General features: G+C 41.2%; 1 protein-coding gene across 1 annotated transcript; it reads left to right on the top strand.

Annotated features, from left to right (window-relative positions):
- Positions 1-771: 771 nt before the first annotated feature.
- Positions 772-27,438, top strand: LOC147254372 (ATP-binding cassette sub-family G member 4-like). The gene is made up of 15 exons (XM_086215990.1): positions 772-881; positions 12,090-12,364; positions 18,538-18,655; positions 18,766-18,898; positions 19,365-19,415; positions 20,653-20,798; positions 21,625-21,748; positions 21,834-21,948; positions 22,065-22,207; positions 22,931-23,029; positions 23,198-23,366; positions 23,450-23,550; positions 24,588-24,746; positions 24,829-24,947; positions 26,148-27,438. Exons 2-15 carry the CDS (start codon positions 12,103-12,105, stop codon positions 26,371-26,373), a joined length of 1,965 nt encoding a protein of 654 aa, XP_086072116.1. The 5' UTR covers positions 772-881; positions 12,090-12,102; the 3' UTR covers positions 26,374-27,438.
- Positions 27,439-27,611: the final 173 nt, after the last annotated feature.

The raw sequence follows: 27,611 nt of genomic DNA, 5'->3' as shown, positions 1-27,611 counted from the left end.
ATCTAATGCATCTCTACAATCTGATACTGGAATCTGATGTTCTAGCCTGTGGCATATAAAGTTCAAAGAACATTCTGATCCCTTTCTGATCTTTAGAATCATATTTTCTTATTTTTATAGAAAGGATTTTTCATGCAAACATTAACAAAATAGATTTTAGTGAAGTTTTCAACCGCATTTAATAATTTTTTTCTAGCGGGAGGGTGAGACAAATTAAACCACCTCCAATTTAGAAAACTAATCTGCTCATAGGCTTATTTTTTTTAAAAAGAACATTCCTGCTGAAATATGACATTACACAAATGTATTTGTTGAAAAATAAGTCTCATTTCAAAACACAGGGTTTGACTGGTTGACAATGATGTGACAATACCTGAGTAATACTTTAACAGAGCTCAGAATTAAATGTAGATGCGGCAAAAAAATAAATAAAAGACAAATATTGATGATTTAGTTATTGAAGGTAATATAAATCAACTCTGCGAACTGTGGTTATGATCTTAAAGCCCACGGTTAATAGGTGGTAGAAATGTGGGTTACATAAACATAAGCCCACCTGTCACCCATGATAAAGATTATAATAGCAAAAATCCACATTTCTGCGAAGCAGAGGAGTCATTTCTGGGCCATGTGACACGGCTCTGACAGCGGGACTGTAGAGTAGGTGGGTGGGTGTCCCTCCTCCGTCAGTCCGTCCGTCCGTCCATCCAGCATACCCCCCCCCCCCCCCCCCCACCTGTCCTGATGCGCCCTCTCCCCGATGCTGTAGGTGCGGCAGACAAGAAGCGACGCGACTCGATACTGGATGCAGCAGCCGTGGGACAGTAACACCATCCACACCACGGAGGACAACACTACCGTCACCATCCGCAGCAGTGCACGTAAGCTCTCCTCTTTAAGTCTGTTCTTTTCCTGGCAAGTGTATTTTAGTCTCACGGTTCCGGAGGACCGTCAGACCACAGATGATGTTCCGCGGCTTTCACTCCTCGTTTTTGTTTCAAGTTTTAAAAGGTGAATAAATAGGAAGTGGAAGTTGAGAATGATTCATTTCAAACACAGCGAGTAACACCGTAGTCCCTCATTTTCTTTATTAGGCACTCAAACGCTTGACACATTTGAGGTGATGTGATATTACCAGACATGCAGTTAACCGTATGCATCAATCTCCTAATGCTGGAATGCTGTGTGTTTAGGTGTACTTTAAAAAAAACAGAAGAAGAAGCATTTTTACAAATTATGTCAGGTGTTTTTTTTTGTTTTTTGTTTTTTTTTAGAGATATGTGGATCCACAGTTTTGAGATTCTGATACACATCAGACGCATCATTTTATTTTATTTTTTTAGAATTTTCTTTGTCATTATGTTATGGGTTATATCACCATCATTTCTCTTATTACAGACAACAAAAAATACATGTAAAAATACATTCAATTTTAATGTATCAATTTATTTGATTGATTATGAATTGGTATCAGTAAGTGGATCAGAATCCTTATTCCCATGAATGAAGACAGTTGATATGACAACAATGAAAAAAAAAAAAGCCCTCAAACAGAATGTGTTTCTGTATGGTTTAACAAGGAGAACCAAGCTCAAAATTCAGTTCTCTATTAGAAAATAAATAGACTTTGCCTTCGGTTGAGTGTTGACAGACACACAGGGAAGTCCTAGGTCATCATAACTTGTTGTAAGAAAGAGAGAATGAGTCATCACCTGCTGCTTCGCCGTTAAAAATAATATTATTTATCTACTGAGTTCCTGCACATGCTGGTGTGATTATTTAACCCGCGAAGTCCTGACACATTGGAGTGCTGCAAACTGTTTCTGACTATGCTCAGATGTAGTTGACCCTCTTCTTTCTTCATCCGAGACATAAGAATGATTTGCATTTGCAGCTGGGTTCTGCTTCAGGCCTGGGCGCTGGAGCTCTAACCAGGAATCTATGAGAGCTTTTCGGGTTTTTTTTTTTTCTTTCTTCCCTTGAAAGCCTCTTCGGTGAATTAGCGGAGTCACGAGAGACCAGCACTGTTAACCTACTTCTTTATAGCTCTGATCTTAATATACTTATGTTCAGTTTTGTCACGTTATGTAAGAACAGCCAGCCTCGCTCACTCCACTGTGATGCTGCTCTTCTACATACAGACAGTGTTCAAAGCGATACGTTGCATCAAAAAGTATAGTTTACCTTTCAAGTGTTCACATAAAGGTGTCTTGAGCTTTTTTTTCCCCTCCAGTAATATTTCCTTGTTACTCCAGAATGCAGAAATAGCCAGCTACATATGCTTAGCTTGAAGCTAACAGAGTCTAGCAACAGCCAAAATGTCTGTTTACAAACTCTCGAGCAAATTGTCAAATGCAACCTACTGTATGTCTTCTTTGGCCTGATGTTTAGTCAGTAATCCGGAAACAATTTGATCCGAGCTAAAATCAAACCAATAGTAACACTGATGTTATTAGCTTGAAGCTAAACACACATGGCTGGTTCTTGCTACATTCTGGAATCTGAAAGAAGTAATGCAGGAGGAGAGAAACACATCTTTACAAAACAACACTTAACCTTTTTGTTTCGTACCACTTGAAAGCTGAAGAACTAATTTGAAATGCTAACATTTTATGTTTTGTTCTCATGGTTAGAGTAGTTACAAAAACAAAAACAAAAACAAAACATGAACCTGCATTCACTTAAGAATATCCACCATCTTGGACAACTACAGGTCCGGTTCCATAACAGCTTTACAATATATTCATTGCGTACTATAGATTATAAAATAAGGTAAGGTACTTATTATCTTTAAACACATGAAGCAACATTTGTCCTGTGTATTTAACCCATCATCTTTAGAATAATCAGCAGTTGCATGCAGCACTCAGGAACCAACTCCAGATCCCTCTGTCTGACAGGAATATTGTTGATGGAGAGGGCGGCACGGTGGTGCAGTGGTCAGCACTGTGGCCTCACAGCAAGAAGGTTCCGGGTTCAAGCTCCGGCTCGAACACAGGATCTTTCTGTGTGGAGTCTCCATGTTCTCCTGTTCCTGTGTGGTTCTCTCTGGTACTCCAGCTTCCTCCCACAGTCCAAAGACATCAAGAGAGGACGAGGCTGATTGATACTCTAAATTGACTGTAGGTGTGACTGTGAGTGTGAATGGTTGTCTGTCTCTATGTGTTGGCCCTGTGATGGACTGGTGACCTGTCCAGGGTGAACCCCTCCTCACGCCTGAAAGCTGCTGGGATAGGCTCCAGCCCCCCCCCCCCCCCCTCCTCGACCCTTAACAGGATAAGTGGAGGAAAATGGATGGATTGATGGATATTATTGATGGTGGCAAACCTGGAATACCAAGAGAAACCCCACACAGACAAAGAGAGAACATGCAAACTCCACAGAGACAGGACGTGGGACGGCCAGGGCTTGACCCATCTTGCTGTGGGCCAACAGGGCTAACCACTGAGCTACCGTGCTGTTAATGGCTTCCTGTGAATGAGCAGATATTTTGGGGAACGTGCTTTTGGGTGAACCAAGTTCACTTTTGATCTCAGTGCGGGAGAACTGGAGGAACATCAGAACAGTCATTTCTATTAACTGCTTCTACAACGCTTCTGTTTTTTTCCTCCAAATAAGGACCCATTTTATACATAAATTATATTTGTCACCGTGATTACAGTTATATTTATTAAAGCAGAATATCCTCCAGTACTCTTGTGCTGGGATCAGGAGTGATATCTGCTCATTCACATAAAAAAGGGCTTACATCATGATATTTCTAATCAACAAGATGCAGTGATACGCTAACTTGGGAAACACAACCGACTTCTCATTGACTTTCATACGGGGTCAGACAGCATAAATGGAATATAAAATTCTTGGTTTATAATTATATGCTCCAAATAGTTGTTTTCTTGTGTGAGTGTCAAGTAGAAGTGAGAAAAGCATAGATCGTTAGGGAAAAAGAATGATCTTTTTCAGCAGGTCAACATCAAAATTACACATTTACAAAGTAGAAAAACAAACACTCCCCATAACTGCTGCTACGTACAATTGTGCTTTTTTTAAAAAAATTAGATGTGTCCTTAAAAACAGACCTGGACCACGTCCACAGTTTAGTTAGCAAAATCTGAAAATGCAATTTATGCGTGAATGCGTCATGTCCCTGTCTGAAACATCTAAACTAACGATGTTCTCCTCTGTCTGCTGAAGTCCATCAAAGCCAGCGTATGGTAAGGATGGTAAACACAAATCTACTGTAGTGAACTGCAGGCTTTAAAAATGAGAAGCAAAGTCTTAATAATAGTTTGTATATCCCAAAATGAGGATCAATATTCTACCAAGCTACAGGTGCCACATGTTAACTGAAGAAGCCAGGGGAGGTCAGGATGAACAAAATCTCTCATGGTACATAATTCTCTTTCACTGTAAATAAGGGCGGCGCGGTGGTGCGGTGGTCAGCACTGCCGCCTCACAGCAAGAAGGTTCCAGGTTTGAGTCCCCACTCGGGCACGGGATCTTTCTGTGTGGAGTCTCCATGTTCTCCCTGTTCCTGTGTGAGTTCTCTCTGGTACTCCAGCTTCCTCCCACAGTCCAAAGACATCAAGAGGGGACGAGGCTGATTGATACTCTAAATTGACCATCCAGGGTGAACCCCGCCTCTCGCCCGAAAGCCACTGGGATAGGCTCCAGCCCCCCCGCGACCCTTTATAGGATAAGTGGAAGAAAATGGATGGATGGATGGATGGAAATGACTCAAATACAGTCAATGTCAGCTGGAGGGGTGCAGCAGTTGCACTATCAGTTTAGCTACAGTTCTTACTCGTGTGTTGTAGCGTTGTCGTTTTCTGAATCAAATATCTTTTCACTTGCAAAAGTTATGTTACTGAGCAAGTAGTGCAGTGACATCTACGTGCTATGAAAGCAAAACTGCTCAACATCAAAATATGACACCACTGCTGGAGGTACCCGTGTTTGAACAAGTCAGTGGAGCTGCAGAGGAGTACGACGGAGGTAAAAAGGAAACAGCCCAATCGGCGAGACTTGGAGAGAGCATAACTCTGCCAAAGCGACCTCAAGTAAACTGAGAGGGAAAAAAAAGCAACTTTGTTTTTTGTCATGTTAAGTGGTCTTTCCCTCTGGCTTCTGCTACATGCTAAAATGAAATGTGAAAACCGGCCTCTTAATATGAACGTAATCCTGTTAAGAGTCGAACAAACTCTCAGACAGACAGAAAGATGGATGGACAGACAGATTGTATCGCCTTTTTAGTGGAGGTCATAATATTGAAGATTATAACAACAGAATATAACGTACAAAATAGCAATAATTAAAATCTTACGTAAAAAAATTGCAGCACATTGAATAAAAGTCAAAAGTGGGCTTTTAGCAGCGGCTTAAAAATTTCTGGAGTCTCAGCATTTCTCACAGACAAAAGTGAGCTTCTCCTGACTCACTTAGGTTGCCTCACTGTAAAAGCCTTAGGTCACATTCAGGAGCATCTTACTGGAAGACCTCGGTGCGTTTGTATGATAATGTACAAGATCAGCTAAATAAGGTGGCGCCAGCACATTTTATACCTTAAAAACAAGTAATAAAATCATAAAATCAATCCCGAAGTGGACAGGAAGCAGATGGAGGGAGGCCAAAACTACAGTTACATGTTTGTGCTTTCTTTTTTTCCAGTTAGCAGACGATTGCATCACCTCACATGAGGACAGATAGCCCAGTCCTGCTGTGTTAAAAGGATGAAACTTTGAGAGGGAGAAGGATTACTTTTGCTGAATGGTTGGGTTACCCCATTTAGGTTTTTTTAGTTGTTTTTTTTGTTAGTTTAATTTTTTTATGAATCATGAAAAAAATATCAACTCTTAAACACACAATGCATTTGTGGCCATCTGGAGCCGAGGACAAGAAATAGTCTCAAGGCTGCGAGGCACAGATTTAATCATCGTTAAATTCATAATACATTTGAATGCATTTGTAATTGGGATGCACAGGAAGAGCTAAACATCATCGATATCTGCAGCGATTGATCGTTACTGTGAGATTTTTGTTTCAGTCCAATAATTATAACAGATTAGTTACAAGTGAACAATGATAAATGACTTATGGGCTTTTTCAAATGTTTCTAGGAATAATTCAATTTGTGTTTATTGGAGCATTTTTAAGTTCCAAAAAGTATGCAGACATTGTGGAAAAAAAGATGGTAAATCTTAATTTTGATTTGTAGATCAAGTAAAACACATTTGTGCCCATGATAGATTTCCCTCCATGCTACAGTTGGGCTGCGTGGCTCTTCTAATGGTGTTACTCCAGCGAAATCCGAGGCATCACATCTTAGAGTCAGACTTAAAGTGCAGCCCTGGAAGGAAGGTGGTATGATCCTGGGTCACTGAGTTCTGTTCTCCTCTCTCCCCTCAATGGACCTTCCCTCTCGTCCCGAACTGTTGAGACCCATCCAGGTTGACTCGTGACTCGTTGGCATATGTTGCGCCGCCTCCTCCTTATCAGCGCCCTATGTCGCCCAGAAAAGACATTTCTTTGGCTTCCTTCTCCACGCTGTCAGGGAAATGGGTCTGCGTGGAAGTGTGATGTGGAGGGCAGTCAATTCCCATACATTAGCTTGGCTTGGTGCTTGGTAGTGTACATGAGTGTGCAAATTTTTTCCCAAGCGGGGTAACTCTAGCCCCCTCCTGCTCCCAACAGATCAAGGGTAGAAAAGAAAGTTGATTTTAATCCCCAAGGGGATTAACAACCCCATGAGTGATTAAATGAGACTTCTGTCTCAAAAAGGACAAATTACTGTACCACCTCAAACTTGGGAACCGTTTATACAGTGGTCTGCACGGCACAAAGTAGATTAGACGTATCTCCATTTTGATGATCACCTCGCGATCACGGGGAAGATTGCATATTTCTGCTGCTTAGAGTCCTGCCAGGACAATGGAAATGGATTTTGTCTGACGCTGGTCATGGCAAAGCTATCTTTTCCCAGGAAATGTAAATGATTTTTCATTGAAGCTGGACTAATAAGGAAGTATCACTGCAGTGAAGCTGTGAAGTTCATGTCAGGCGAAAGTAAAAGAGTCGCTTCCTCGGTTCATCGCAGTTTTCTGTGTTCACCTGTGAAGGAAACTTCACCGCTCAGCTATTTTTTTCCTGGTTCCAGAAACTGTCCTGATTCGATAGTTGTCATATATATTGTACAGATCTTGTTATATGCTGAACTGGATAGTTAACAAAGATACAGATGTTCCTCCCCTTTGAAATGAATGAAGAAATTTACTTAAATCAGCAAAGGGAGATTTCATAATTTCTTCAATCCTTTGTGATAATTTGGAGGTCCGTGGTGGTTAAAAAAATAACAACTTTAGACTTTGTTGTGTGTTTTAATCGACAGCTTTGCAAATTTGATGAAATTTGTTGCGCAAACAGTAAAGGGATTTTGTCATATATATTTTCAAATTTTGTCAAATAAATCAATTCAACTACTTTTTTTTAAAGCCTTGAGTCATAATTTATTGTGCTGTTTTTAATATTTACAGAGTTGAGTCAGGACAGAATGAGATTTTCACTGTACAGTTGTCTCTGAACATGTCATGGTATCATGTCAGGCTATATGGCGTTACAGGATTTATATTATTAATTACACTGAAACTTCATGAGCAAACCCTCTTATATGGGCCGGCTGTTCAGAGCATAGCGGCATATATTGTTGTTGCTCTGCCTCTCTATCAGAGCAGTTGCACTTCTGTTGCGACTGGAATCAACATGATACAGCTCCAAAGTACAGAGAGGCTCCTTCAAGCCACCGAGCTGTTTCAATCCAAGTGTCTACATGCTGGGGACATTTCTTCATTTATTACCCTGAACAGGGGTGTGTCTGAGTTGTGTTATCTCAAGAAGTCTGCACTCTGCACGTTCCTGGAACGTTACAATTTAAAATTGAACGATCACAAGTGGAAGAACTGGCGAGGTGTCACATTTTTAATATTGAAATCAAGTTTATGCTGGACGTTGTCTGCGACCGGGATGTGGACCTTAGGCGCTATTGTACAATTTTGGAGGAGCCATATAAGCCAGTAGAGTTTGGAATCTGGTATAGAGTGAGAATGCGAAGTGAAGATCCAGCATTACGACAAACAACCATACCAAACTCAATCTCCTTTGGGCCCTTCAGAGGCCACATTTCCAACCCTGGTCAGGTGAAAAGATGTTTCAGTTGCAATAGCGCAGAGCATCGAGTCAGAGATTGCCAGGAGGTGAAGTGTTGGCATATGGAAGCCTGCAAGCACACTGTTGATAGGACATTTGTGGAGAAGCAGGCTATTTTAAGAAGCATTCTTAAGTGCCCACGTTTCTACAGACACATGGCTAAATCTCCGAGGAAGTCAAGGGCTGAAGACGAGCAAAAAACAATCAGCGGACACCACAGGAGGATGATTGCGCTCCAAAAACATTGGCTCCTTTGCAGAGTGCCCCACTGCCAGAAAAGGACAAGAGCAAGCATAGACCTGAGAGGAAGAGTACCACAGCGAGGCTTTGAGGCAGAGGCTGATGTTGAGGTGGAGGTAGTGGTACTGATTGAGAAAGAGGTACAGGAGGAGGCTGTGGGAGAGGCTGAGGTAGAGGAAGTAGTGGAGGAAGGGGGAGAGGCTCAGGCTGGAGGGGAGGGTTGGAGGGTGAGGTTGAGGCCATCCCTGACTTGGCCATTGATGAACCAAGCTTGCTGGGCATCCAAGCTTTCAGTGGTGAGCTGGACTCCTGCAGGGAGAGCCATGCTGTAAAGGAAGGGTTTAGTGGTCAGCCCTGTCGCCTCACAGCAAGAAGGTTCCAGGTTTGAGTCCCGGCTCGGGCACGGGGTCTCACTGTGTGAGTCTGCATGTTCTCCCTGTACCTGCATGGGTTCTCTCTGGTACTCCAGCTTCCTCCCACAGTCCAGAGACATCAAGAGGGGACGAGGCTGATTGATACTCTAAATTGACTGTAGGTGTGAGTGTGAGTGTGAATGGTTGTTTGTCTCTGTGTGTTGGCCCTGCAATGGACTGGTGACCTGTCCAGGGTGAACCTCGCCTCTCGCCTGACAGCCGCTGGGATAGGCTCCAGCCCCCCCCTGACCCCTAACAGGATAAGCAGAAGAAAATGGATGGATGGATGTTGGTTTTGGCATCTCAGAGGCCTCAAAGCCCAAATCTGACTTTCCTTGACATCTAACTGGAAATCTCCTACCAGTAACTCTGTTGGAAATGTCATACTTTTCTAAAAAAGAGCACAGTCCTTGTAAATTTTGTCGCTTGCCACTGTACTACAGTATGGAAATTAATCACACTTTCAAACACGAGCAACCATGGGGGTGTGATCAGCTTTCCACGTCTCATAGTTTTTACAAAATCTCAAATGAAGTTCTGAAGGGTTATTAGAGACTTTCAGATTTTTGTACTGGGTGTGTACTAGAGAACAGCCTGAAATTCCTCTATAAACCTTTTTTTTTTTTTTTTTTTTAACCGAAAGCGTTTTTTAAAAAAATGTTAATTAAAAAAAAGAATGCAATAATATACAAATCTCACTAGCCCGTAATTTAATCACAGTATTTGAATTTGCAGGCAGCAACACATCTCATAAAGGTTGGGACGGGCGCCACAAAAGGCTGAAAAAGGAAGTCATAGTAAAACTTAACAGCTGGAGGAAGATTTTACAACTAATAAAGTTTAATGGCAACAGGTTAGTTAGGTTATTGGTTATAAAAAGTGCCTAGAGAGGCAAATCTCGAAGAAACAAAGCTGGGCAGAGAAATCTCTGCTGGTGATCTTCTGGCCCTTCAGATGGCACTGCATTAAAAACAATCAGGATTCTGTTCAGGAAACCTCTGCATGGGCTCAGGAGCACTTCAAGAAATCGCTGTCTGTGAACACTTTTCCATCCACAAATGCAGATGAACCCTAACCATGCAAAGGAGAAGAAATGCTGCTGTCCTCGCCTGGTCAAAACTCATTTACAATGGACTGAGGCAAAGTGGGAAACTGTTCCGTGATCAGATTAGTCCAAGTTTGAAAATCGTCCCTTTTTTTTTTTTTTTTTGCCTCGTCATGGATCAAGTTCACGTGTGGCTTTTTCTTTAGTGCTATGTAAATAAATGTAAATACATAAAATGTAAATAAATTGGATTATTATTTATTTTGAGAAACACCAGAATAAGGTTAAATTCAGCATACTGTTGAATCCAGACTTCCCCCAACCAGCTACATCTCTATTTCCTGGGATTGCTCACCGCTGTAGTGAAACATCAAACCATGTCCTGGTCAACAAAACCTTTCATATTTGACCTGCTTGATTTGTTCTCACCTGTTTGAGGACTGACAACAACTATATTTAACTTATAGTGTTGCCAAAAATGACAAAAACTCGTAAGCACGTCACACATTTCTAAGTCAACACTCATTTATTTGGCTCACCTTGATTGTGTTTAACTTCTAATGAGCTCTGGGTCTGTGTTCATGCTTACAGAGGCACACACGCCCTCCTCAGACATGTAGTTACTCAACACCGTTCTTCATCATAGTCTTCATCGCTACGCAGGCGTGAAGAGGAAAAATGTAAACTCTCGTTTCAATCTGATTGTTATTTCAGAGAGGAATGTGTTTGAAACGTAACGTGATTCATGTGGGGAGGAAGAGAAGTTTGTTTTTTTTAACCATGAAAGTCACATGAATTTATGTGTAGTTAGAGGGATAATATAGGAACACGTAAAAATAGGACACTTAATTGAAACTTGTAGAATGTATACATGCAGTAAAATGTACTTGCATGCATCGTGCATGAATTTCATTGTAGTATTGTCCCACGCAACTGTGGTGTACTCATCAGAATTGAGGAACACAACATTTGACTGCCATTGTTAGATCTCTCTTTATGTTATGATCTCTTTCAAATTTAAATTACACTGGAGTTGAAGCGATACTTCGCCTGAAAAGTTTATTTTGATTTTTTTAAATGCAAGAATTTGTCTTGAGCTCACGAGATGTTTTTTTTTTTCTCTCGGCTGTATCACTTCTGAGGCCAGAATGCAGCCATGTTTACTTAGCTTGAAGCTAATGGTGACTGACAGCTAACAAGAGCAAAACTGTTCCAAAAACATCCCGTTACAAACTCTCGAGTTCATTATCCAGGATAATCCATGTCTTCTTCAAACAGCCGTATGCTCGGCAATCCACAAACACTTTGATTTTAGCAAAAATCAAACCGGCTATAACAATCACTGATTCATGGAAGTGCCAAACTGGAAGTGTTGGACCTAGCCGGTTTGCAGCTCACACCTATATTTGAGCACTTGAAAGGGCAATATCCATTTAAAATAAACACCAAGCATATGCCAGAACACATAAGTGCTGCAAATCAATGTTGCATTATTATGAATGCAGACAATTCCAAATTCACCTGCATTCATATGCGGCAAAATGTGTGAAACAATACAGGGGCAGACTGAATCTATCTCCTCCACTCATGTATCTCACATTGCTCCCTAACTGGACTGTAAAGTGTATGAGAGAGGATGTCTTGGTGTGGATATCTGATGGCTGCAAGCTCCTAAATGTTTCCTTTTGCTTTCAGTGGCTATTCATAGCAGATGGATTGAGAGATGGAATATTAAGGCCAGACTGAAATGTTCCATTATTAGTTTGCCAGCTACCGTTACCTTTATCATTCACTGTACCAGATGATTGTAGACATCTAAATCAATCCTGTAGATGTCAGCGTCTTTTCACAAGTTTGAAAATACGTTGGCGGTTCATGCCTGTCATGCCAAGGTGGTGACGACTGAGGACGAGAAGTCTTAAAAACGTACATATGAAATATAATTTTTTGCATGGAATATTTCCTGATACTCTTCGTTTTGAGCTGCTGCCTTCGTTAGGATTCTGCTGTTTTGTGATTTCACAATAGTTAGGGAAGAATTTAGCAAACAATGTCCAGCTATGCTAGAAAGGCACCAAAGCCCCACCTGTGACTGTCAGACCCAGCAGTTGGCTGAACGTTGAGATGTGACCTTTCTGAACGTTTCTGTTCTTCATCATTCTTTTTTGTCCACCTCTTCTTTTCTCCTACAGACCGAGAGCAGGTATGGATAATAAAGCATTGGAACCTGATTCTGTCAGTCTCCCCATGGAGGAGGCCATCATGTGCAACGGAGGCAGTCAGCCACCAGGCCAGCAGCCTCAGCCGCAGCAGCAGGAGGCGTCCATGTTGACCCACCTGAAGAAGGTTGAAAACCACATCAAAGACGCTCAGCGCTTTTCTCACTTACCCAAACGCTCGGCTGTCGACATAGAGTTCATTGACCTCTCCTACACCATTCGGGAGGGGCCGTGCTGGAGGAGGAGAGGTAACACACATCCACTCAGCTTTGATACACACTGCTTTTTCATTTGCCATAGGCACACTCTTCTTATTTCACATCCCCCGGTTCCACTGACTGGCTATGTTGTTTCCCATTCAGGCACTTCAAGGGTTAGCCAGACTTGTAATCAACGACATTAGTTATTCAAGAAGTGTATGGCTGAATAGTGTCACAGTCCTATCTGAGCTGTTAATTCTCAGTTTTAGATATTGGCCATTTTATTCTGAAAAATATCTCATCAAGTGTTGCAGCCAGTTCTATTTCCTGTCTGCGCTCCGTTGTCCTACCAGTGTCTTGTAGTGCTATTGGTTCTGTTGTATTTTATGTTCTTGGTCTCTCTTCTGCCATTTTGTTCTATTCTCTGTTCAGTCTTAAAAGTCTTTATCCAGGGAAGCTTCACACAGTAATTCTCTATTTGCTGATCGTGTTGTTTGCAGTCATGGTGTAAAATGGTGATTGTCAACTACTGCATTCAACACAGTTTACAAATGTAGGAGTATTATGCTGCGTGAACTGCTCGTACAGCACGTGTCCCTGTGCAAGGTTTGAATGGTTCCTTTAGTCAAGTTTTATACAGCTAAGTTACTGACACTTGGAAAGGTGTCAATGTTAGCCGCCTAGCTACACTGAGGAAGCTTAGCTAAAGAAAAAAAACAGCCACCTGATTGAGAGGCGCACAGCAACTAGCAGAACAGAAACACAACAGCAAGTCAATCTGAACATCTCAGGTTCTCCCCACCAAACATGTTTAATGAGAATAAACGACACGTGGAGATGTAACGTGCATGCAGTGACAAACATTTGCAAGCTCACTCCCAGCAAGCACCCATGGGTAGTGTGTCCGAGTCCAGTGTGTGTATGCGCATGTTACACACAGCACAGTTTATATTAACATTTGGAGGCTGTTTATTATCAACATTTAACACGTGGAAGCATGCTGTGGGAGGGCTTACACACAGATGAAAACATCTGCTGTAATAAACCTGAAATCCAATTTAATTTGAAACCTTTTGCAGATGTTTTCAAGGCAAGTGGTGAGTCTGCAGTAGCTCTTAAGGGTAAGAAACTTGTTACTTGGAATATTTTTCCCTCTCCCCTTCGACTCTTTGCTTCGACTTGCCCTCTCTTGTGCCAGTACCACCTGTACACTAAACCATTAGCCCATGACTGTCTTTACTGTTATCTTACAGAGACAGAGAGATCGGTGCAGGGCTGATTGGCACAGGATCCATTAGCGTGGACTGATTTCACACAGACAATCTATCTGTGTAACAGAATAGATGTTAATTAAAGAAGGCAGTAGTTTTTCATGTGCTAATAATTCACCTTGTGAATTTTTTTGCACTCAGGATAATTCTACAGTGACAGTACAGTAAGGATACCGAAAGTTAAAAATGTCAAACTGTCAGTGAGTTTTATTTCGCATTTTGGTCTCCTTTATTGACACACGATCAATCTCTGCCACACGAGGTGCCAGTCACTTCATCACAGTGTCTTGAATAATCTAGATGGGGAGCCACGAATGATTCAGATCAGTACCTTTTTGGAACCAAGCATAAACATCGGATTCTATCCTATCATCTAATCTAATTTGGTTTCAGACGCAAAGTGAATTATTGAATTATTTTTACTGGAAAGTCGAAGCTGTCATGTTCAGGTTGTTTACATCATCTTGGGGTGTACACAGCTTGGTAAATTCCAGGAACAACGTTTGGGGACTTTGCTTCAGACAAGTTTGCTTTTCCAGGTCTCTTCACAAAATGATGAGTAAACTCTGAACAGAGTTTGGACCAGATTGGCTTTTGTAAGTTTGACACATGAATCATGTACATTTTTCAACTGAGATTAAAATTTTTAACTAAAAAAATTGAATTTGCATCTGCTTGCTTCTTTCCATTGACTTATGTAACCTCCTATCAAGCAAATGAAGATTTGAAGTTTCTTCCTTGGGGGGCCTTAGGGCCCGAAGTGAAACAAATGTTGGTCTGCAGGCAAAAAAGCAGATACATGTTGCATTATCAGAATAAAAAATCCAAGTTCCCTTATTAAATAATGTTTTAGCTATTAGTCGAATAACACTTTAACAACGCACGTTCCAGTCACATAAAAAAAAAAAAAACGTTTTACCCTACTGCGTTTTTCATCTTTCTTTCAATTTTTCAAGTGCAGGTTTCTCTCTTTGAAACAATCAGAACCAGGAGAGCACATAGACTTAGACTCAGCAATCCAATGCATGATTGTGATGACACTGATGATGACATTGATTTACTATTATATTTGCACCCGCTTGGCCAAAACATTCTGAAAGGAGCAAATGGGGCCCAAAATCTGTGAAGAAGATCAGTGAAATGATTAAGGATTTATCTGACGCTGCCCACCAAGTTTAGAATGATTATATTGAAATTTATTGTGACGTATGGTGGGCTGGGGGTGGCGTGGCTCAGAGGTAGAGTGGCCGTCTTCCCCCGGTGACCATGTCTAAGTATCCTTGAGCAAGATACTGAACCCCTAATTCCTCCTGATGGCCCTGCGATGGACTGGCCACCCATCCAGGGTGAACCCCGCCTCTCCCTTAATGTCAGCTGGGATAGGCTCCACCCCCCGTGACCCTTAACAGATAAGCTAGAAAATGGATGGATGGATGAGTGTTGTGGGGCTCGTGGGAAGGTCAGGGGCATTTGTCATCAAACACACTTTTGATGGGGAGAAAAGAATTTTGTTAAGGGGGCATTGAATATTCACTGTAAATTTAGTTTCTTTCCGGACAGGAGTTGCAACAGGACTTTAAATTTTGGACTAAAATCTCAGTTTCCTACTGCATGTTTACTATTTTTTTCCGAAAACCATCGGGCCAGTCAAACTTTCAATAAAACATTTAGTGCAATGTTGCATTTTTTATGCCTCCAAAACTCCAAAGGGAAAAATCTTTTATCATCATAGCTATGGGAGACCTGAGCAGCAGTGTTCAGTATGTGTTGAAGCGGTTGTGGAAGACTGTAAATGGATATTAGACACAGTGAACGAGCCAGGCCGATGTTAAGTGTACATTGTGAGCGAGAGTTACGATAATCCCCTCTGAGGTTTCCGGTAAGTGCTGGGTTGTCTGAGACAGGTTTGGTCATCAATAATGGAGCTGACTGGCTGAGCCAAGGGGCAGAGGAGATGAGAGGAGAGAGAGCGCAAGGAGAATTTTGAAGCGTGGCTAAACAAGACTGCAGAGGTTGTCGTGGACATGAAACTTCAACCTGCCAAAATGGAGAAGCACAAAGCCTGTTGTGGTGATGATGAAGTCATGCATCTGTGGTGTGGTTTGTTCTCAGTGTAATTTTAGCGTTGTACTTCTAACAATTCAAGGATTCAAGGAATCTTTATTATCCCTGAGGGGTAATTTTGTCCACAGCAAGCAGTCATTAAATCGCTACAACAGTCATACCTAAGAACATTGACAAAGCAAAACATAATAGAAAAATAACTAACACAACAACACAAGATAGCAGCAAAGGCCAGTGATGAATAAAAGTAAATATACTTATTTAGCAGAGCAACGGCAGCAGGGACAAAAGAGTGTTTAAATCTGTTTTTCCTGCATCATTTCGATTAATCGCTGCAATTTTCCCACTGTTTTACAATCCCCTGCGGTCTGTTTTTATTTTTAAGAGAAAGGGAAGCATTCCAACAAATAAAACAGAATGTTAAAAGGGATTCAATAAAACAGGAGTAAAACATTTTCATAAAAATACCGTCAACATTAAAACTACGAAGCTTTCGCTAATAATACGAGCGCTGCTGAGCCAGCATGAAGCTCAAAGGACAGCTTGTTATCCAAGTGAGTGCTGAGGTACTTACAATTATCAACTACCTCCATGGCTTGGTTCTCTATGCTGACAGGAGAGACATCTGAAGGATTCTTCCGGAAGTCAATAATCATTTCTTTTGTTTGTATTGATGCTTAAATCGCAATTGCATTTGTACTTCAGATATCATAAAAGTGATGTTCACTTGTGAATATTGTCTCGCTGAACAAAGCTTTTAAGTCTCATAAACTTCTGTTTGTCACAGAGAATATTTTCAGAAATCATCCAAAAAAAAAATCCAGTGTAAAAGTCCTGTTGGTTGTAGATGGAGGGAACCCATGGTGATGCTAACTGTAATCCCCGCAGTGCTCTGTTTGGTGGTAGCAGGCTGGGGGAGGGAGTGAGAGGAGGATGGGGGGATGAAAAGAAGAGACAATTGAAGAGAAATGAGAAATGGAAAAGAGAGAAACTGAGAAAGAAAAGAACAGCAGAGGAGAAGTAACCAGAGGTCAAATAAACTTTAAAGAAAGCCACTGTAGAATAACAAATAACTTTTCGTTGCAATGGCGCTCAGTCCAAGGTTTCATTGCACAGGTTTCAGCTTGTTTGAAGCTTCAATATTAACTTAGTGCAGCTCCTTAAAACCCTCTTTGACTGCATGTTTGCGAAGTCACAGGCCTGAGTGTGTCACACCCCAGTTTCTCAGTATTTTTACAATAGTCTTCTGATTGTGGTTGCAAAGGGTTCTTTCATCGATCACCGCAGTTAACTAAGTGAATAAATATACACCACGTAGACAACTACCAGTCATCTTTACACAACAAGTCGACAAATGTCAGATGCACATGTGACACGAGTCGATTTTAATCCACACAGAACGTCACGCCCCCTACCCTTACATGACATAAAAGCATTCAGAGCTGCATTGTGGGCATGTCAGAACACATGAAGACACCCTCAGTTTACAGCATTTTCAACTTGATTTAGATTAACAGCCACAGGCAGAGACTAAATCCATACTTCTGTTAGGCTGTTCTGGCTAACATTAGGAAAGCCCTGCAGTCTTCACACCAGCCTATACCTGTGAAAGTGTAGATGTGATGTTATACTTGAACACATTCTTGGACCTCCACAACTGTTTTGGTAAAATGGTGCCGTCCAAAACAATGATGATGAAGCTGTATAACGTAACCCTATAAATACAGAATTTGTAAGTACAAAGATGATTCTTGTTTCCCTTTGAGATTTTCTGACCGATCGTGTTTGAGGGGGCTTCGCTTGTGTCCATGTAAATAGACTGGAAGGATGACAAAAGAGACGGGACACATTGGCCGAAATGTAACGTTGGAAAATTGGAAATTTTATGTTATAGAATAACTTAAGTGAGTGTGAACTGGCTACTTTTGACACAAGCCACTCATATTCAGCATCTTTTAACAGTGCAAATGTCTCAAGTTGCTATAGGGGCTGTAAATAAATGGCGGCAGATGGAACAGGAAACCCTGGTTTGGATATTCGCTGGTTACAATGGAACCGTGATATACTGGCACCTGTTCCCTGGGGCTAAGTCATCAGACATATTCCAAGATTGAGCAGATAATAATTCCAAACTGTACTTTTAATACTGTATTTACTGCTATACTATATATATACTGTATATATATATAATATATTTTGCAGTATTTGTACTCCTTCTTAAAAAACCATGACTGTGTCCAACAGTTTTTCTCTTTATTCAGCCTCATGAGCAATCTCTATTTCACCAAAAACAACTGACCTGATGCACATCATTTTAAGCTCAATATGGGGGAATATGTGGGCGAATCTGCACTGTTGGTGTGGTCAGTCAGCTGGGCTAGCATCAAGAATGGCTAAGCTAGCACAGCTCATGTTAATGTTGGCCTTGTCAGACAAGCTACTACAAGTCTTCAGCTGTTCTACTGTGTCCAGACAGTTTCTGCCCCCCCCCCCCCACACACACACACACGCACACATGGTTGTGGGCCAAAATCATCAAACCACTCATTGCTGAATAGAATTTTTTTTTTTTCTGACGCAAGAGGATATTGATGTACCTGCAGACTTTCCTGCTGCCCTACCATGCCTCTCATTGGCTATGTGCTTTGTGTCGTTATGCACAGGATCCTATCAGGGGGAAAATAGAGGAGGGTTTTCACAACATGCAAGTGGGAAAAACATTCATTGACATTGTAATGGAGGATTTTTAGAAGTAATAAAGGTGTCAGTATGCTCTTGATGTTCTAAAATATTCTGTTCATTCTGGTTAAATACTGAAAAAAATGGCATTGTTGATAAAAATCTAGCAGCAGCCAGCGCCACTATCTCCTTCTCTGTTCTTCACAGGTTTCAAAGCTTTGCTGAAGTGCCTGTCTGGGAGATTCTGCAGCCGGGAGCTTATTGGAATCATGGGGCCCTCTGGAGCTGGGAAGTCCACCTTAATGAACATTTTGGCTGGATACAGGTGAGCTCCTTTACAATAAAGTTAAATTACTAGTAATCTCATTTTCAGTAAAAGCTAATATTATTTCTTTCACTAGCCAATTGAGCTGTTCAGTATCTGTCTATGTCCAGGGAAACAGGAATGAAGGGTCAGATTCTGGTAAACGGGAAACCCAGGGACCTGAGGACATTCAGGAAAATGTCTTGCTACATCATGCAGCAAGATATGCTGCTGCCGCACCTCACTGCCCGAGAGGCCATGATGGTGAGTTCTACCCATCAGACTCACAGCTCAGCCAAAGAATATTTGACAGAAACATGGAAAAAGATGGACGCAGCAAAACACATGGAGATTAGCCAGCAATTCTCAATAGCGACATATGGATACCATCGCAGACTCTTAGCGCATGAACTTCCAGCTATCCCATGAATCCAGCAACACCAATCCAAGCAAGGAGTGGGCAAAGGTGAAAAAAAAGAGTCTAAAAGTCTTAGAAGGATAATACACTATACAAAAAAACTGCAGCACATCAGGGCAGGGCAGACAGTTAGAGCAGCAGGGAAATCAAGGGTAACACTTTCCAAATTAAATAAGAAATAGCTTAGCTTATTATTTCTTTGTATTAACTATAAATGCACCAATGTTCTGCAATTAAAGCTATTTATTGTTTTCTTTGGTCAATTGTTACTCACCTAATCATGAGATGGTAATGACACTGTTTTTGCTGCAGGTTTCAGCCAACTTGAAGCTCAGTGAAACTATGGATGTGAAGAAAAAGTTGGTAAGAAGCTATTAGCTTAACATGTGCATGAAATGACACTCAGTACACCAAAGATGCATCTATACTCACAGGGATTATGGAAGGAATACAAATGCTTGGCTTGGCTAGTTGTAGGACCCTTTCAAGAACTATTCGGAAGTTCCCATTTAACATCTTCCAAAATAAATCGATCAATCCAGAGTTGACATGGTCTGAGAATATCCGTCTGAGACAAAGCAAATCTTAGAAACCAGGTGCCTCCGAAATCCCCGTTGACTACCCCTTCAGTGGGACAGTGCAGAGATTTGTCTCCTTCCACATGTCTCGGATCACCTTGTTCTAAACGGTGAGTCCAGCAGTCCTACAGAAGGACTTTTCCTTCAGGGTCAGGCCACTTCAGCTCTGATAGGGCCTCAGGCCCCTTTCTGTTTACACTGTATGGAGTTCGCACCTTTACTGCTTTGGATTATGGGGAATTTTCACTTAAACAACTTGACTTCTTCTATACTTACAAACTGAGAAGTGAGCTCAGACCACCTCCTGAATATGGTGTGATTCAGAAGGGTCTAAGTTCATTTGGAAGGTTCACATACACCCAAAATAAGCTGACTCATCAGTCTGACATAATTCTGAGCACTGAAAAAAGACAAAGTGTGGAATCGAACTGCCTCCAAGCCAGGAGAAGACAATTTATCATTATCTTCCAAGGTATTGTGGATTATTGTCAAAGTGTTCATTCTACTTCTGAATATTGGTCCAGTCCCATTTCTTTACTTTATTTACCGGTGATTCACAAGGCATTCCAGGAGATTTCCAGTAACACTCGCTTTGGAATTTGCCTCTGAAAAAAGTCAGTTTGGAGGGCCATAAAGCCCTAGCACTCCACCCTTCACCCTTCCTTCCAAGAATCAGGACATCCCTACCCTTATGCGTGAACGCGCAAAATGGAGGGGCGGGGGCAAATGGTAGGGTTATGGGGTGAATTGGGATTGGCCCATTGAACACGTGGCTGCTGGCTCTTGCTGTGCAAATCAAAAACTGATTATGCTAACAAAAATCACATCATCTGCAAAAACACAGCCGCAGTTCTCATTCACTAAAATTCTGGTCTTGAATATAAAACAAGTAACAACACACAAGGGCGACTGCACATTCAATTTGTCTTTTATTATTGTTGTCATTCTGTCATGATCATGATGAGAAAGGCATTTTGTTTGCGACATACCCTCAGTCTTTATTTTGGTCTGTCTCTGTCTAGGTGAATGAGATTCTCATTGCCTTGGGGCTGGTGGACTGTGCTCACACACGCACCAGCTCGCTGTCAGGTGGTCAGTGTAAACGGCTCGCCATCGCCCTGGAGCTGGTCAACAACCCCCCAGTTATGTTCTTTGACGAGCCCACCAGGTGAGACAGTGTCGATGGTTCCATTCAGCCTTAACGTGAGAAATTTTACTGACTGGAGATAAACATCACCCCAACTGCTACTACAGATGCAGCAGAGGACAGAAAGAATAATAATGATCTTCATTTGATTACATTTTTCATGTCCAGTGGTTTTTTTACAATAATGACATTTAAATATGAACTTTGGAATCATACATTTGAAAAACAGATTTTGTTCCAGGAAAAACCAAATCAGTAAGAGAAATAAGAGCAGGCAGAGCAGCTCGAGAGAAACATCTGGCTGCATAATTCTAATAAGTCCTCTGACAGTTGGACATGCGCTGTTGGAGGGACTTTAAAACCCTAACACATATACTCTTAATCATACCATCTGCACAAATGTGGCTGGGCGGAGTTTGTTTTTTTTTAATCTCAAAAACTCAACTATGTGCTGGTCTACAAATACCAATGAAATACCAATGAAATATAAATGAAATATCAATGAAATACCAAAGAAATATCAATGAAATACCAATGAAATACCAATGAAATATCGTGTCGGTGTACAGAAAAAAGTAACCTCTTATTACTTAACGGTACATTATTGATGCATGGGGAAATTACAGGGTCTCATGATGACTGCTATGCTGTCTGTCCCAGCTCTCTACCTTCATCTACTGTAGTTAAGCTCCACTCCCGTTCACAACAGTTGGCTGCTAATGTGTCAATGTTAACCACTGATTCTTTGATAAGGTCTGAGGAGTTCAAGTGAATTTAGTTTAAACAGCTAATCAGTTGATTCAAAATCTTACGACAATTCAAATATGAAAACTACGTCTCTCTGCAGTGGCTTAGACAGCGCCTCATGCTACCAGGTGGTGTCTCTAATGCGTTCTCTAGCGCTGGGAGGAAGGACTATTATCTGCACCATCCACCAACCGAGTGCCAAACTGTTTGAAATGTTTGACAAGGTGAGTAACTGTCAAGACAATAAATAAGGGGGAAGGGGGCCGTTTCTGTCTTTTAATGAGCTTTCAATGTTATGTCTTTCCTCAGCTCTACATTCTCAGTCAAGGCCAGTGCATCTACAAAGGCTCGGTCCCCTACCTCATTCCCTATCTGAAGACTCTGGGACTTTTCTGCCCTACCTATCACAACCCTGCAGACTTCAGTACGGCTGCTTCATCTCTATTCACTGTAGCAGCGTATCCTGTGGAAACTCATCGATCATCTCGTATTTCTTCATGGCTTTACTTTTCTGTCTCGCTGCTTTTGCTTCTGTCACAGTTATTGAAGTGGCATCAGGAGAGTATGGAGACTTGAATCCTGTGTTGTTTGAGGCCGTCCAAGGGGGAATGTGTGCCCTAGAGGAGAAGAAGAACCAGTGTGAAAACAACGGCCCTGCGGTCTGTACAACAAAGTGCACCAAGGTGGGTAGTGTTCTGGTGTACCGCAGTTTTGGCTTGATTACGGAAGTGTTAAAAAAAAACAACTTCAAACCAGAGCATGTGCATAATTTAAAATCACCACAAATAATACTGTTTATTCTTCTTCACGCAAAGTAATCTGACATCAGGAATCTTCACAAGTAGGATTAGCAAAAGAAAACAACTTTGTTTTTTTTTAATATTTTGTGTTACCTTTTTTTTTTTGTAGCCAAAGCAAATACTGAAATTGGTTGACAGATGCTGACAAGACACTCAACATGGTGCCGACTGCAGCTTTGCTATTTGATGAATAGCAGAAATAAATCACCTGCAGCTGTGTAGCTTAATTTATCTTCGCGTGACTTTCAGAAATAAGGGAAGCTTTGAGGCTTTGTGGTGGAAATGGGTGGACCCGAGCACAGACAACCGGCAGGCAGGCAGAACTTAAAGAAATTGTATTTAATGGTAACAAAAACAAACATAATTCACTGAAACAAAATGTAAACTTTTTGCAAGTATTCCCAAAATGTTGAATAGTTGCTAAAATTGGTTTGTTTTGGAGACATGATGTAAAGGGGAAGGGGAAGCGAATGGAAAGCTAAATTTTGTCCAGAACCCATGAGTGACCGCAATAGTACATCCTGCTTTATTTGGAGGAACTGGATCTAATTATAGCCTACATCTGTAGCAGTCTTATGAAATTCACTTCTTTTTTTATCTCTTCAGGATGCTGGACATTTAGAGAGTCACACGTTTGCCACAAGCACACTCACACAGTTCTGCATCCTCTTCAAGAGAACCTTCATAACTATATGTCGAGACCAGGTGGGTAATAATGACTTCTGTTGAAAAAAAAGTGGCTACATAGTTATTATACCTGTAAAATGAAGGATATCCTCTATAATGTTAGAGTACAGGAACGTTACTTTAAAAATCTAGCGGCTTCACTCACATCAGAGACTGATTTTCTCCTGCTTTGGTTCTGTCTGTCAGGTTTTGACCCACCTCAGACTGATGTCCCACATCTCTATAGGTGTGTTAATAGGCTTGCTCTATCTGAACATCGGCAACGATGCCAGCAAGGTCTTCAACAACACTGGATTCCTCTTTTTCTCAATGCTCTTCCTCATGTTTGGAGCACTAATGCCAACTGTGTTGACCTGTAAGTGTGCATCATGTTCATATTTTTGCTGATACTTAGTCTCAGTCTGTAGTCTCAGTCAGTAAAAATCTCTTCCACACCAGTTCCTCTGGAGATGTCTGTGTTCCTGAGGGAGCATCTGAACTACTGGTACAGCCTGAAAGCCTACTATCTGGCCAAGACCATGGCTGACATTCCTTTCCAGGTGGGTTTGGCTTGGTGCAGGGTTCTAAGGGGTGGGGCCTGAGAATCCTGAGCTGACTAAATGCAGAAAGTTCACATGACACCACTACACTCTGGTGTTAGCGGAAGGCTATCGCAGTACATTACTCATTCCCAGCATCTCATTATTATTTGACCTCTGACTGAGAAGTAGGTCCCATTTAAACTAGCAACAATTATTTTCTCAATTTAATCATAAAACTAAATGAATCCGTTTCAAAATGAGGCTATTTAGTACCATTTAAGGAGACAAGACATCTTCATGTTGTGAACGTGTGTGGGTCTTACACCGAGCCACTCTTACACTGGGACAGACTTATACGCTTACACTAAATACATTAGTGCCCATACCAAGTACACAAAGTGTGATCAAGCTGCATGTTGTAACTTATAATAGGGAATAAATAGCACAATGGTGATATGCTGCCCCCTATTGGTTGAGAGTGTGAAATAGCTACTTTATCCAGATCACAGTTGTTTGCATGAAAAAAATACTCAATCAAATTGGTTGCAGATCAGGTTGCTGTCAATTTATCACTGATATGGCTAATCATTCCATCTCTAAGATGTAATAATGCATTGTGTTGCATTACAATGCTAAGCATATTAAGTTGATTAAAATCCAAGATGAATAAACAGAATTTTTTTAAATGTTATTGCTGCTAACCGCCAAGGAAAAGTTAACCCCAAAGTTAGCTAACCTGGCAGCAGCTCAGTCGCAGATTCATTTCCATTAAATCACATATTTGAACAGTGCATGTCCATTTTTGTTTTCACCATTTCAAAAGCCTTTCCATCTTTATTTGTTGTATTGTCAGTGACAGAGCTGTCTGTTCCAAAAAGACAATTGCAGACACTTTGCACTCCTACTATTTTTTGGGCTGTGAAACATTTGATTAAACTTAAGTGAAATTTGAAATACGTAAGCCATTTATTTTAAGATTCAGTAGCTTAATCAAAGCTTATTTTGGGGTGAACTATATCTTTAAACCTTTAATGTTAATGAAGATGTTATTTTAGGTGCTCTGCCCCATCATGTACTGCAGCATAGTGTACTGGATGACAGAGCAGCCTCCTGAGGCCACCCGCTACCTTCTCTTCATTGCCCTGTCCACCTGCACTGCCCTGGTAGCCCAGTCACTCGGCCTGCTGGTTGGCGCGGCCTCCACATCGCTACAGGTGCTACAACATTTGCTGTAAAGCTGTAAAGGAGCATGCCTTGGTTCACGTGTGTGAATGTGTCATGTGCTCTCGCCTGCAGGTGGCCACGTTTGTCGGACCTGTCACTGCTATCCCAGTGCTCCTCTTCTCTGGATTTTTTGTGAATTTTGACACCATCCCCAAGTACCTGCAGTGGAGCTCCTATGTGTCTTATGTTAGGTGCGTGTCATTACAGTCTGTCTGATTATAAGAATGGACAAGAAACCAAATGAGTCACTGTAGTACAATAGAGCTGCGTCTGCATCAGAGGGCTGCACTCATCGCACCTGGAGTTACAGTAAATATCGGGGATGGTGTCAAGCATCTCTGGGCCGGAGCGCTTCCTCCGGAACCATTCAACGGAGGAAACAATTTGCTGATGAAGGGTTTTATCTCAAAATGTGACATCAGATCAGTGAATAGTGACGTTATTCATATATGAACTGACTTCATTCATAAATCCGATATCAGAATAATGGTGACATCTGCGTAGGGATGTGAATCCATAGCTTGTGCTGAGCTGTGAAATATGTGAGACTCCCCTCCATACATACAGTTCAGATAAATTACTCTAGAATACATCTAAATTTAATGTATTGGTATTTATTACTGCATTGGAATTATAAATTAAAAAAATGTAGTACACCTCCAGTTCTATTATCCGCTCCTCATCCCCGCGTGTTGATTTTGGGTCGCCCGTCAACTGACGAACCCTCCACATGAACGGAGGGTAAGTGCGAGTAGACAGTGGCAAGTTGTGTCTTGTCTTCAGTCCCTGAAGTAAAAAGCAAACATCTCAGAATTCATCTGTAGTATAAATAATGTGCTGCACACTTTTGGTCTGAGGCAAGGAATATGAATCGCTGAATTATCCACAAATTGCACCTCCATAATTTCGATCATAGTCTGCAAATTGTCCATTTTAAAAATCCTTTACCTTTTTCCAGACTGACATGCCAGTTTTACCTTTACTAACCGCAGCTTGTTTTCATCTGTGCTTACTGACATCACACTCCCTTTTGTTTTTGAGATGTCTTCGTTACGATCTATAAATCTTTGAAATCTGACCCATCAGAGGGCATTGTGATGTCACTGCGCTGCCAGAGCATTTAACGTCGAGAAAATACTCTTATATGACAGATATCATGAAAATACAGAGCAAATTATACAAGTAGCCTGTAATGAACATTATTACCAAGTATTAAGCACATTTCTACTTCCATGTAAATGAACCCAGTTGATTTTGTCTCACTCTGTAACACGGACAGAGAAAGAAACAAAATGAAATGTACAAACACAGTAAAAATACTTGTCATGAACACTGCCACTGGAGAAGTGTAGATGATCACTTAGATCATTTTCAATTCGCCTTTTCCTCAGGTATGGCTTTGAAGGAGTGATACTGTCCATCTACGGGATGAATCGCTCGGAGCTGGAATGTCCAGGAAAGGTGTGTAAATTCCAACAGCCTGAAGAGGTTCTTCAGTTACTGGATGTGGAAGACGCAAAACTCTACATGGATTTCATTGTACTGGGCATCTTCTTCATCATCCTGCGACTGATCACATATCTTGTCCTTCGCTACAAGATTAAAGCCGAGCGATAGGCCCGTCTTCTAAGACTCAAGGCTCCGTTTGCCACTCCAGACTCTCTTACAACCTCTCTTTTGTGGGAATTTGTTTTATTTAAGCATCGCTGCTTGAGCGGACAGCCAACAACCGAGGAGAGTGAAGGTGCGGGGCAATGAAGAGTCAACTCACAAAGCAACATATACCTGTTTTACCTCAGACATCAGGATTTAACTTGTGTGCATAAACACAAAACAGCAGCTCCATTCAAGCAGTACATATAAGTAGTTTGAGAACAAGGTGGATGTGACACGGTAGCACTTATCAGAGTGGGCTGTGTGCTGCTACTCTGTCAGGGTGTCAGGGGTGTTAGAACCGCAGTCAACGAAACTGCCTCCTTGAGAACAACATACGCTGTGTTTACATCGCCATGTTAGCTACAAATCCCACCGAGGACAATGGAGAGAACTGAAAGACTGAGAACAACTGGCCACCATTGATAATCACGGGATCATTTAAGAACACCATATGTCACAGGACTGAACTAGTTTGTATCCCTTAAACATTAATTCCTGACAAATCCAATCATTGTTTGAGCTAGATGTTTTTATAGTTGTAAATTAAGTCTTATCATGATTGCCTTCTGAAAAGATATTTTTTCTAGTTCCTTTACATAATCTGAGGAAACAAGAAAAAAACAGTTTATTGAGCCTTAATAGTTTTATACTGTGCTGGAAATCTCTAGAAAATGATTATGCAATTACATCAATGTATTTAAGCAAAAGAGAGTCATGTGTGCATCATAATTCCCTTGTGTACATCCAGTAATTCTACCGGTACACAACATGCAGTCGTGTTTGGTGCTATTTGATGTTTCATGTTTTATTGCATTATATTTCTTTGACATGTAAAAAAAAAAAAAATGTATGCATCTGGACTGCACATTACGAGGATACTGAGCACTTGGAACAACAAAAAAGAATTAACTTTAAGTGGAAGTACATTCACATTATATTTACAAGGAATAATCTTATAGTTTTTTTCTACAGCTAAACTGTATTGTGTAACTACAGCAAGTGTCTGATAATCCAATAAAAAGTGATTTGAGCAATGTAATAATTATTGCTGTCATTTCATGTTCAAACAGGAAACATAGCCAAATAGTTATTTTTAAAATTTGCTCCTGAAATCTGTTTTCTTCCTTTTGCAACGTTAAAGGAACGCACCAACATTTTTTTTGGGGGGGGGGGGGGGGTACATGTAATGTCCGTCATTT

This window comes from Aulostomus chinensis, chromosome 10 (genome assembly GCF_037954235.1).
Source record: "Aulostomus chinensis isolate RoL2024-O1b breed Wild chromosome 10, RoL_Achi_v1.0, whole genome shotgun sequence".
In the NCBI taxonomy this organism is placed as follows: Eukaryota; Metazoa; Chordata; class Actinopteri; order Syngnathiformes; family Aulostomidae; genus Aulostomus; species Aulostomus chinensis.
Note: the sequence above shows the minus strand (reverse complement) of the source record. Positions and strands in the feature narration are given on the sequence as shown.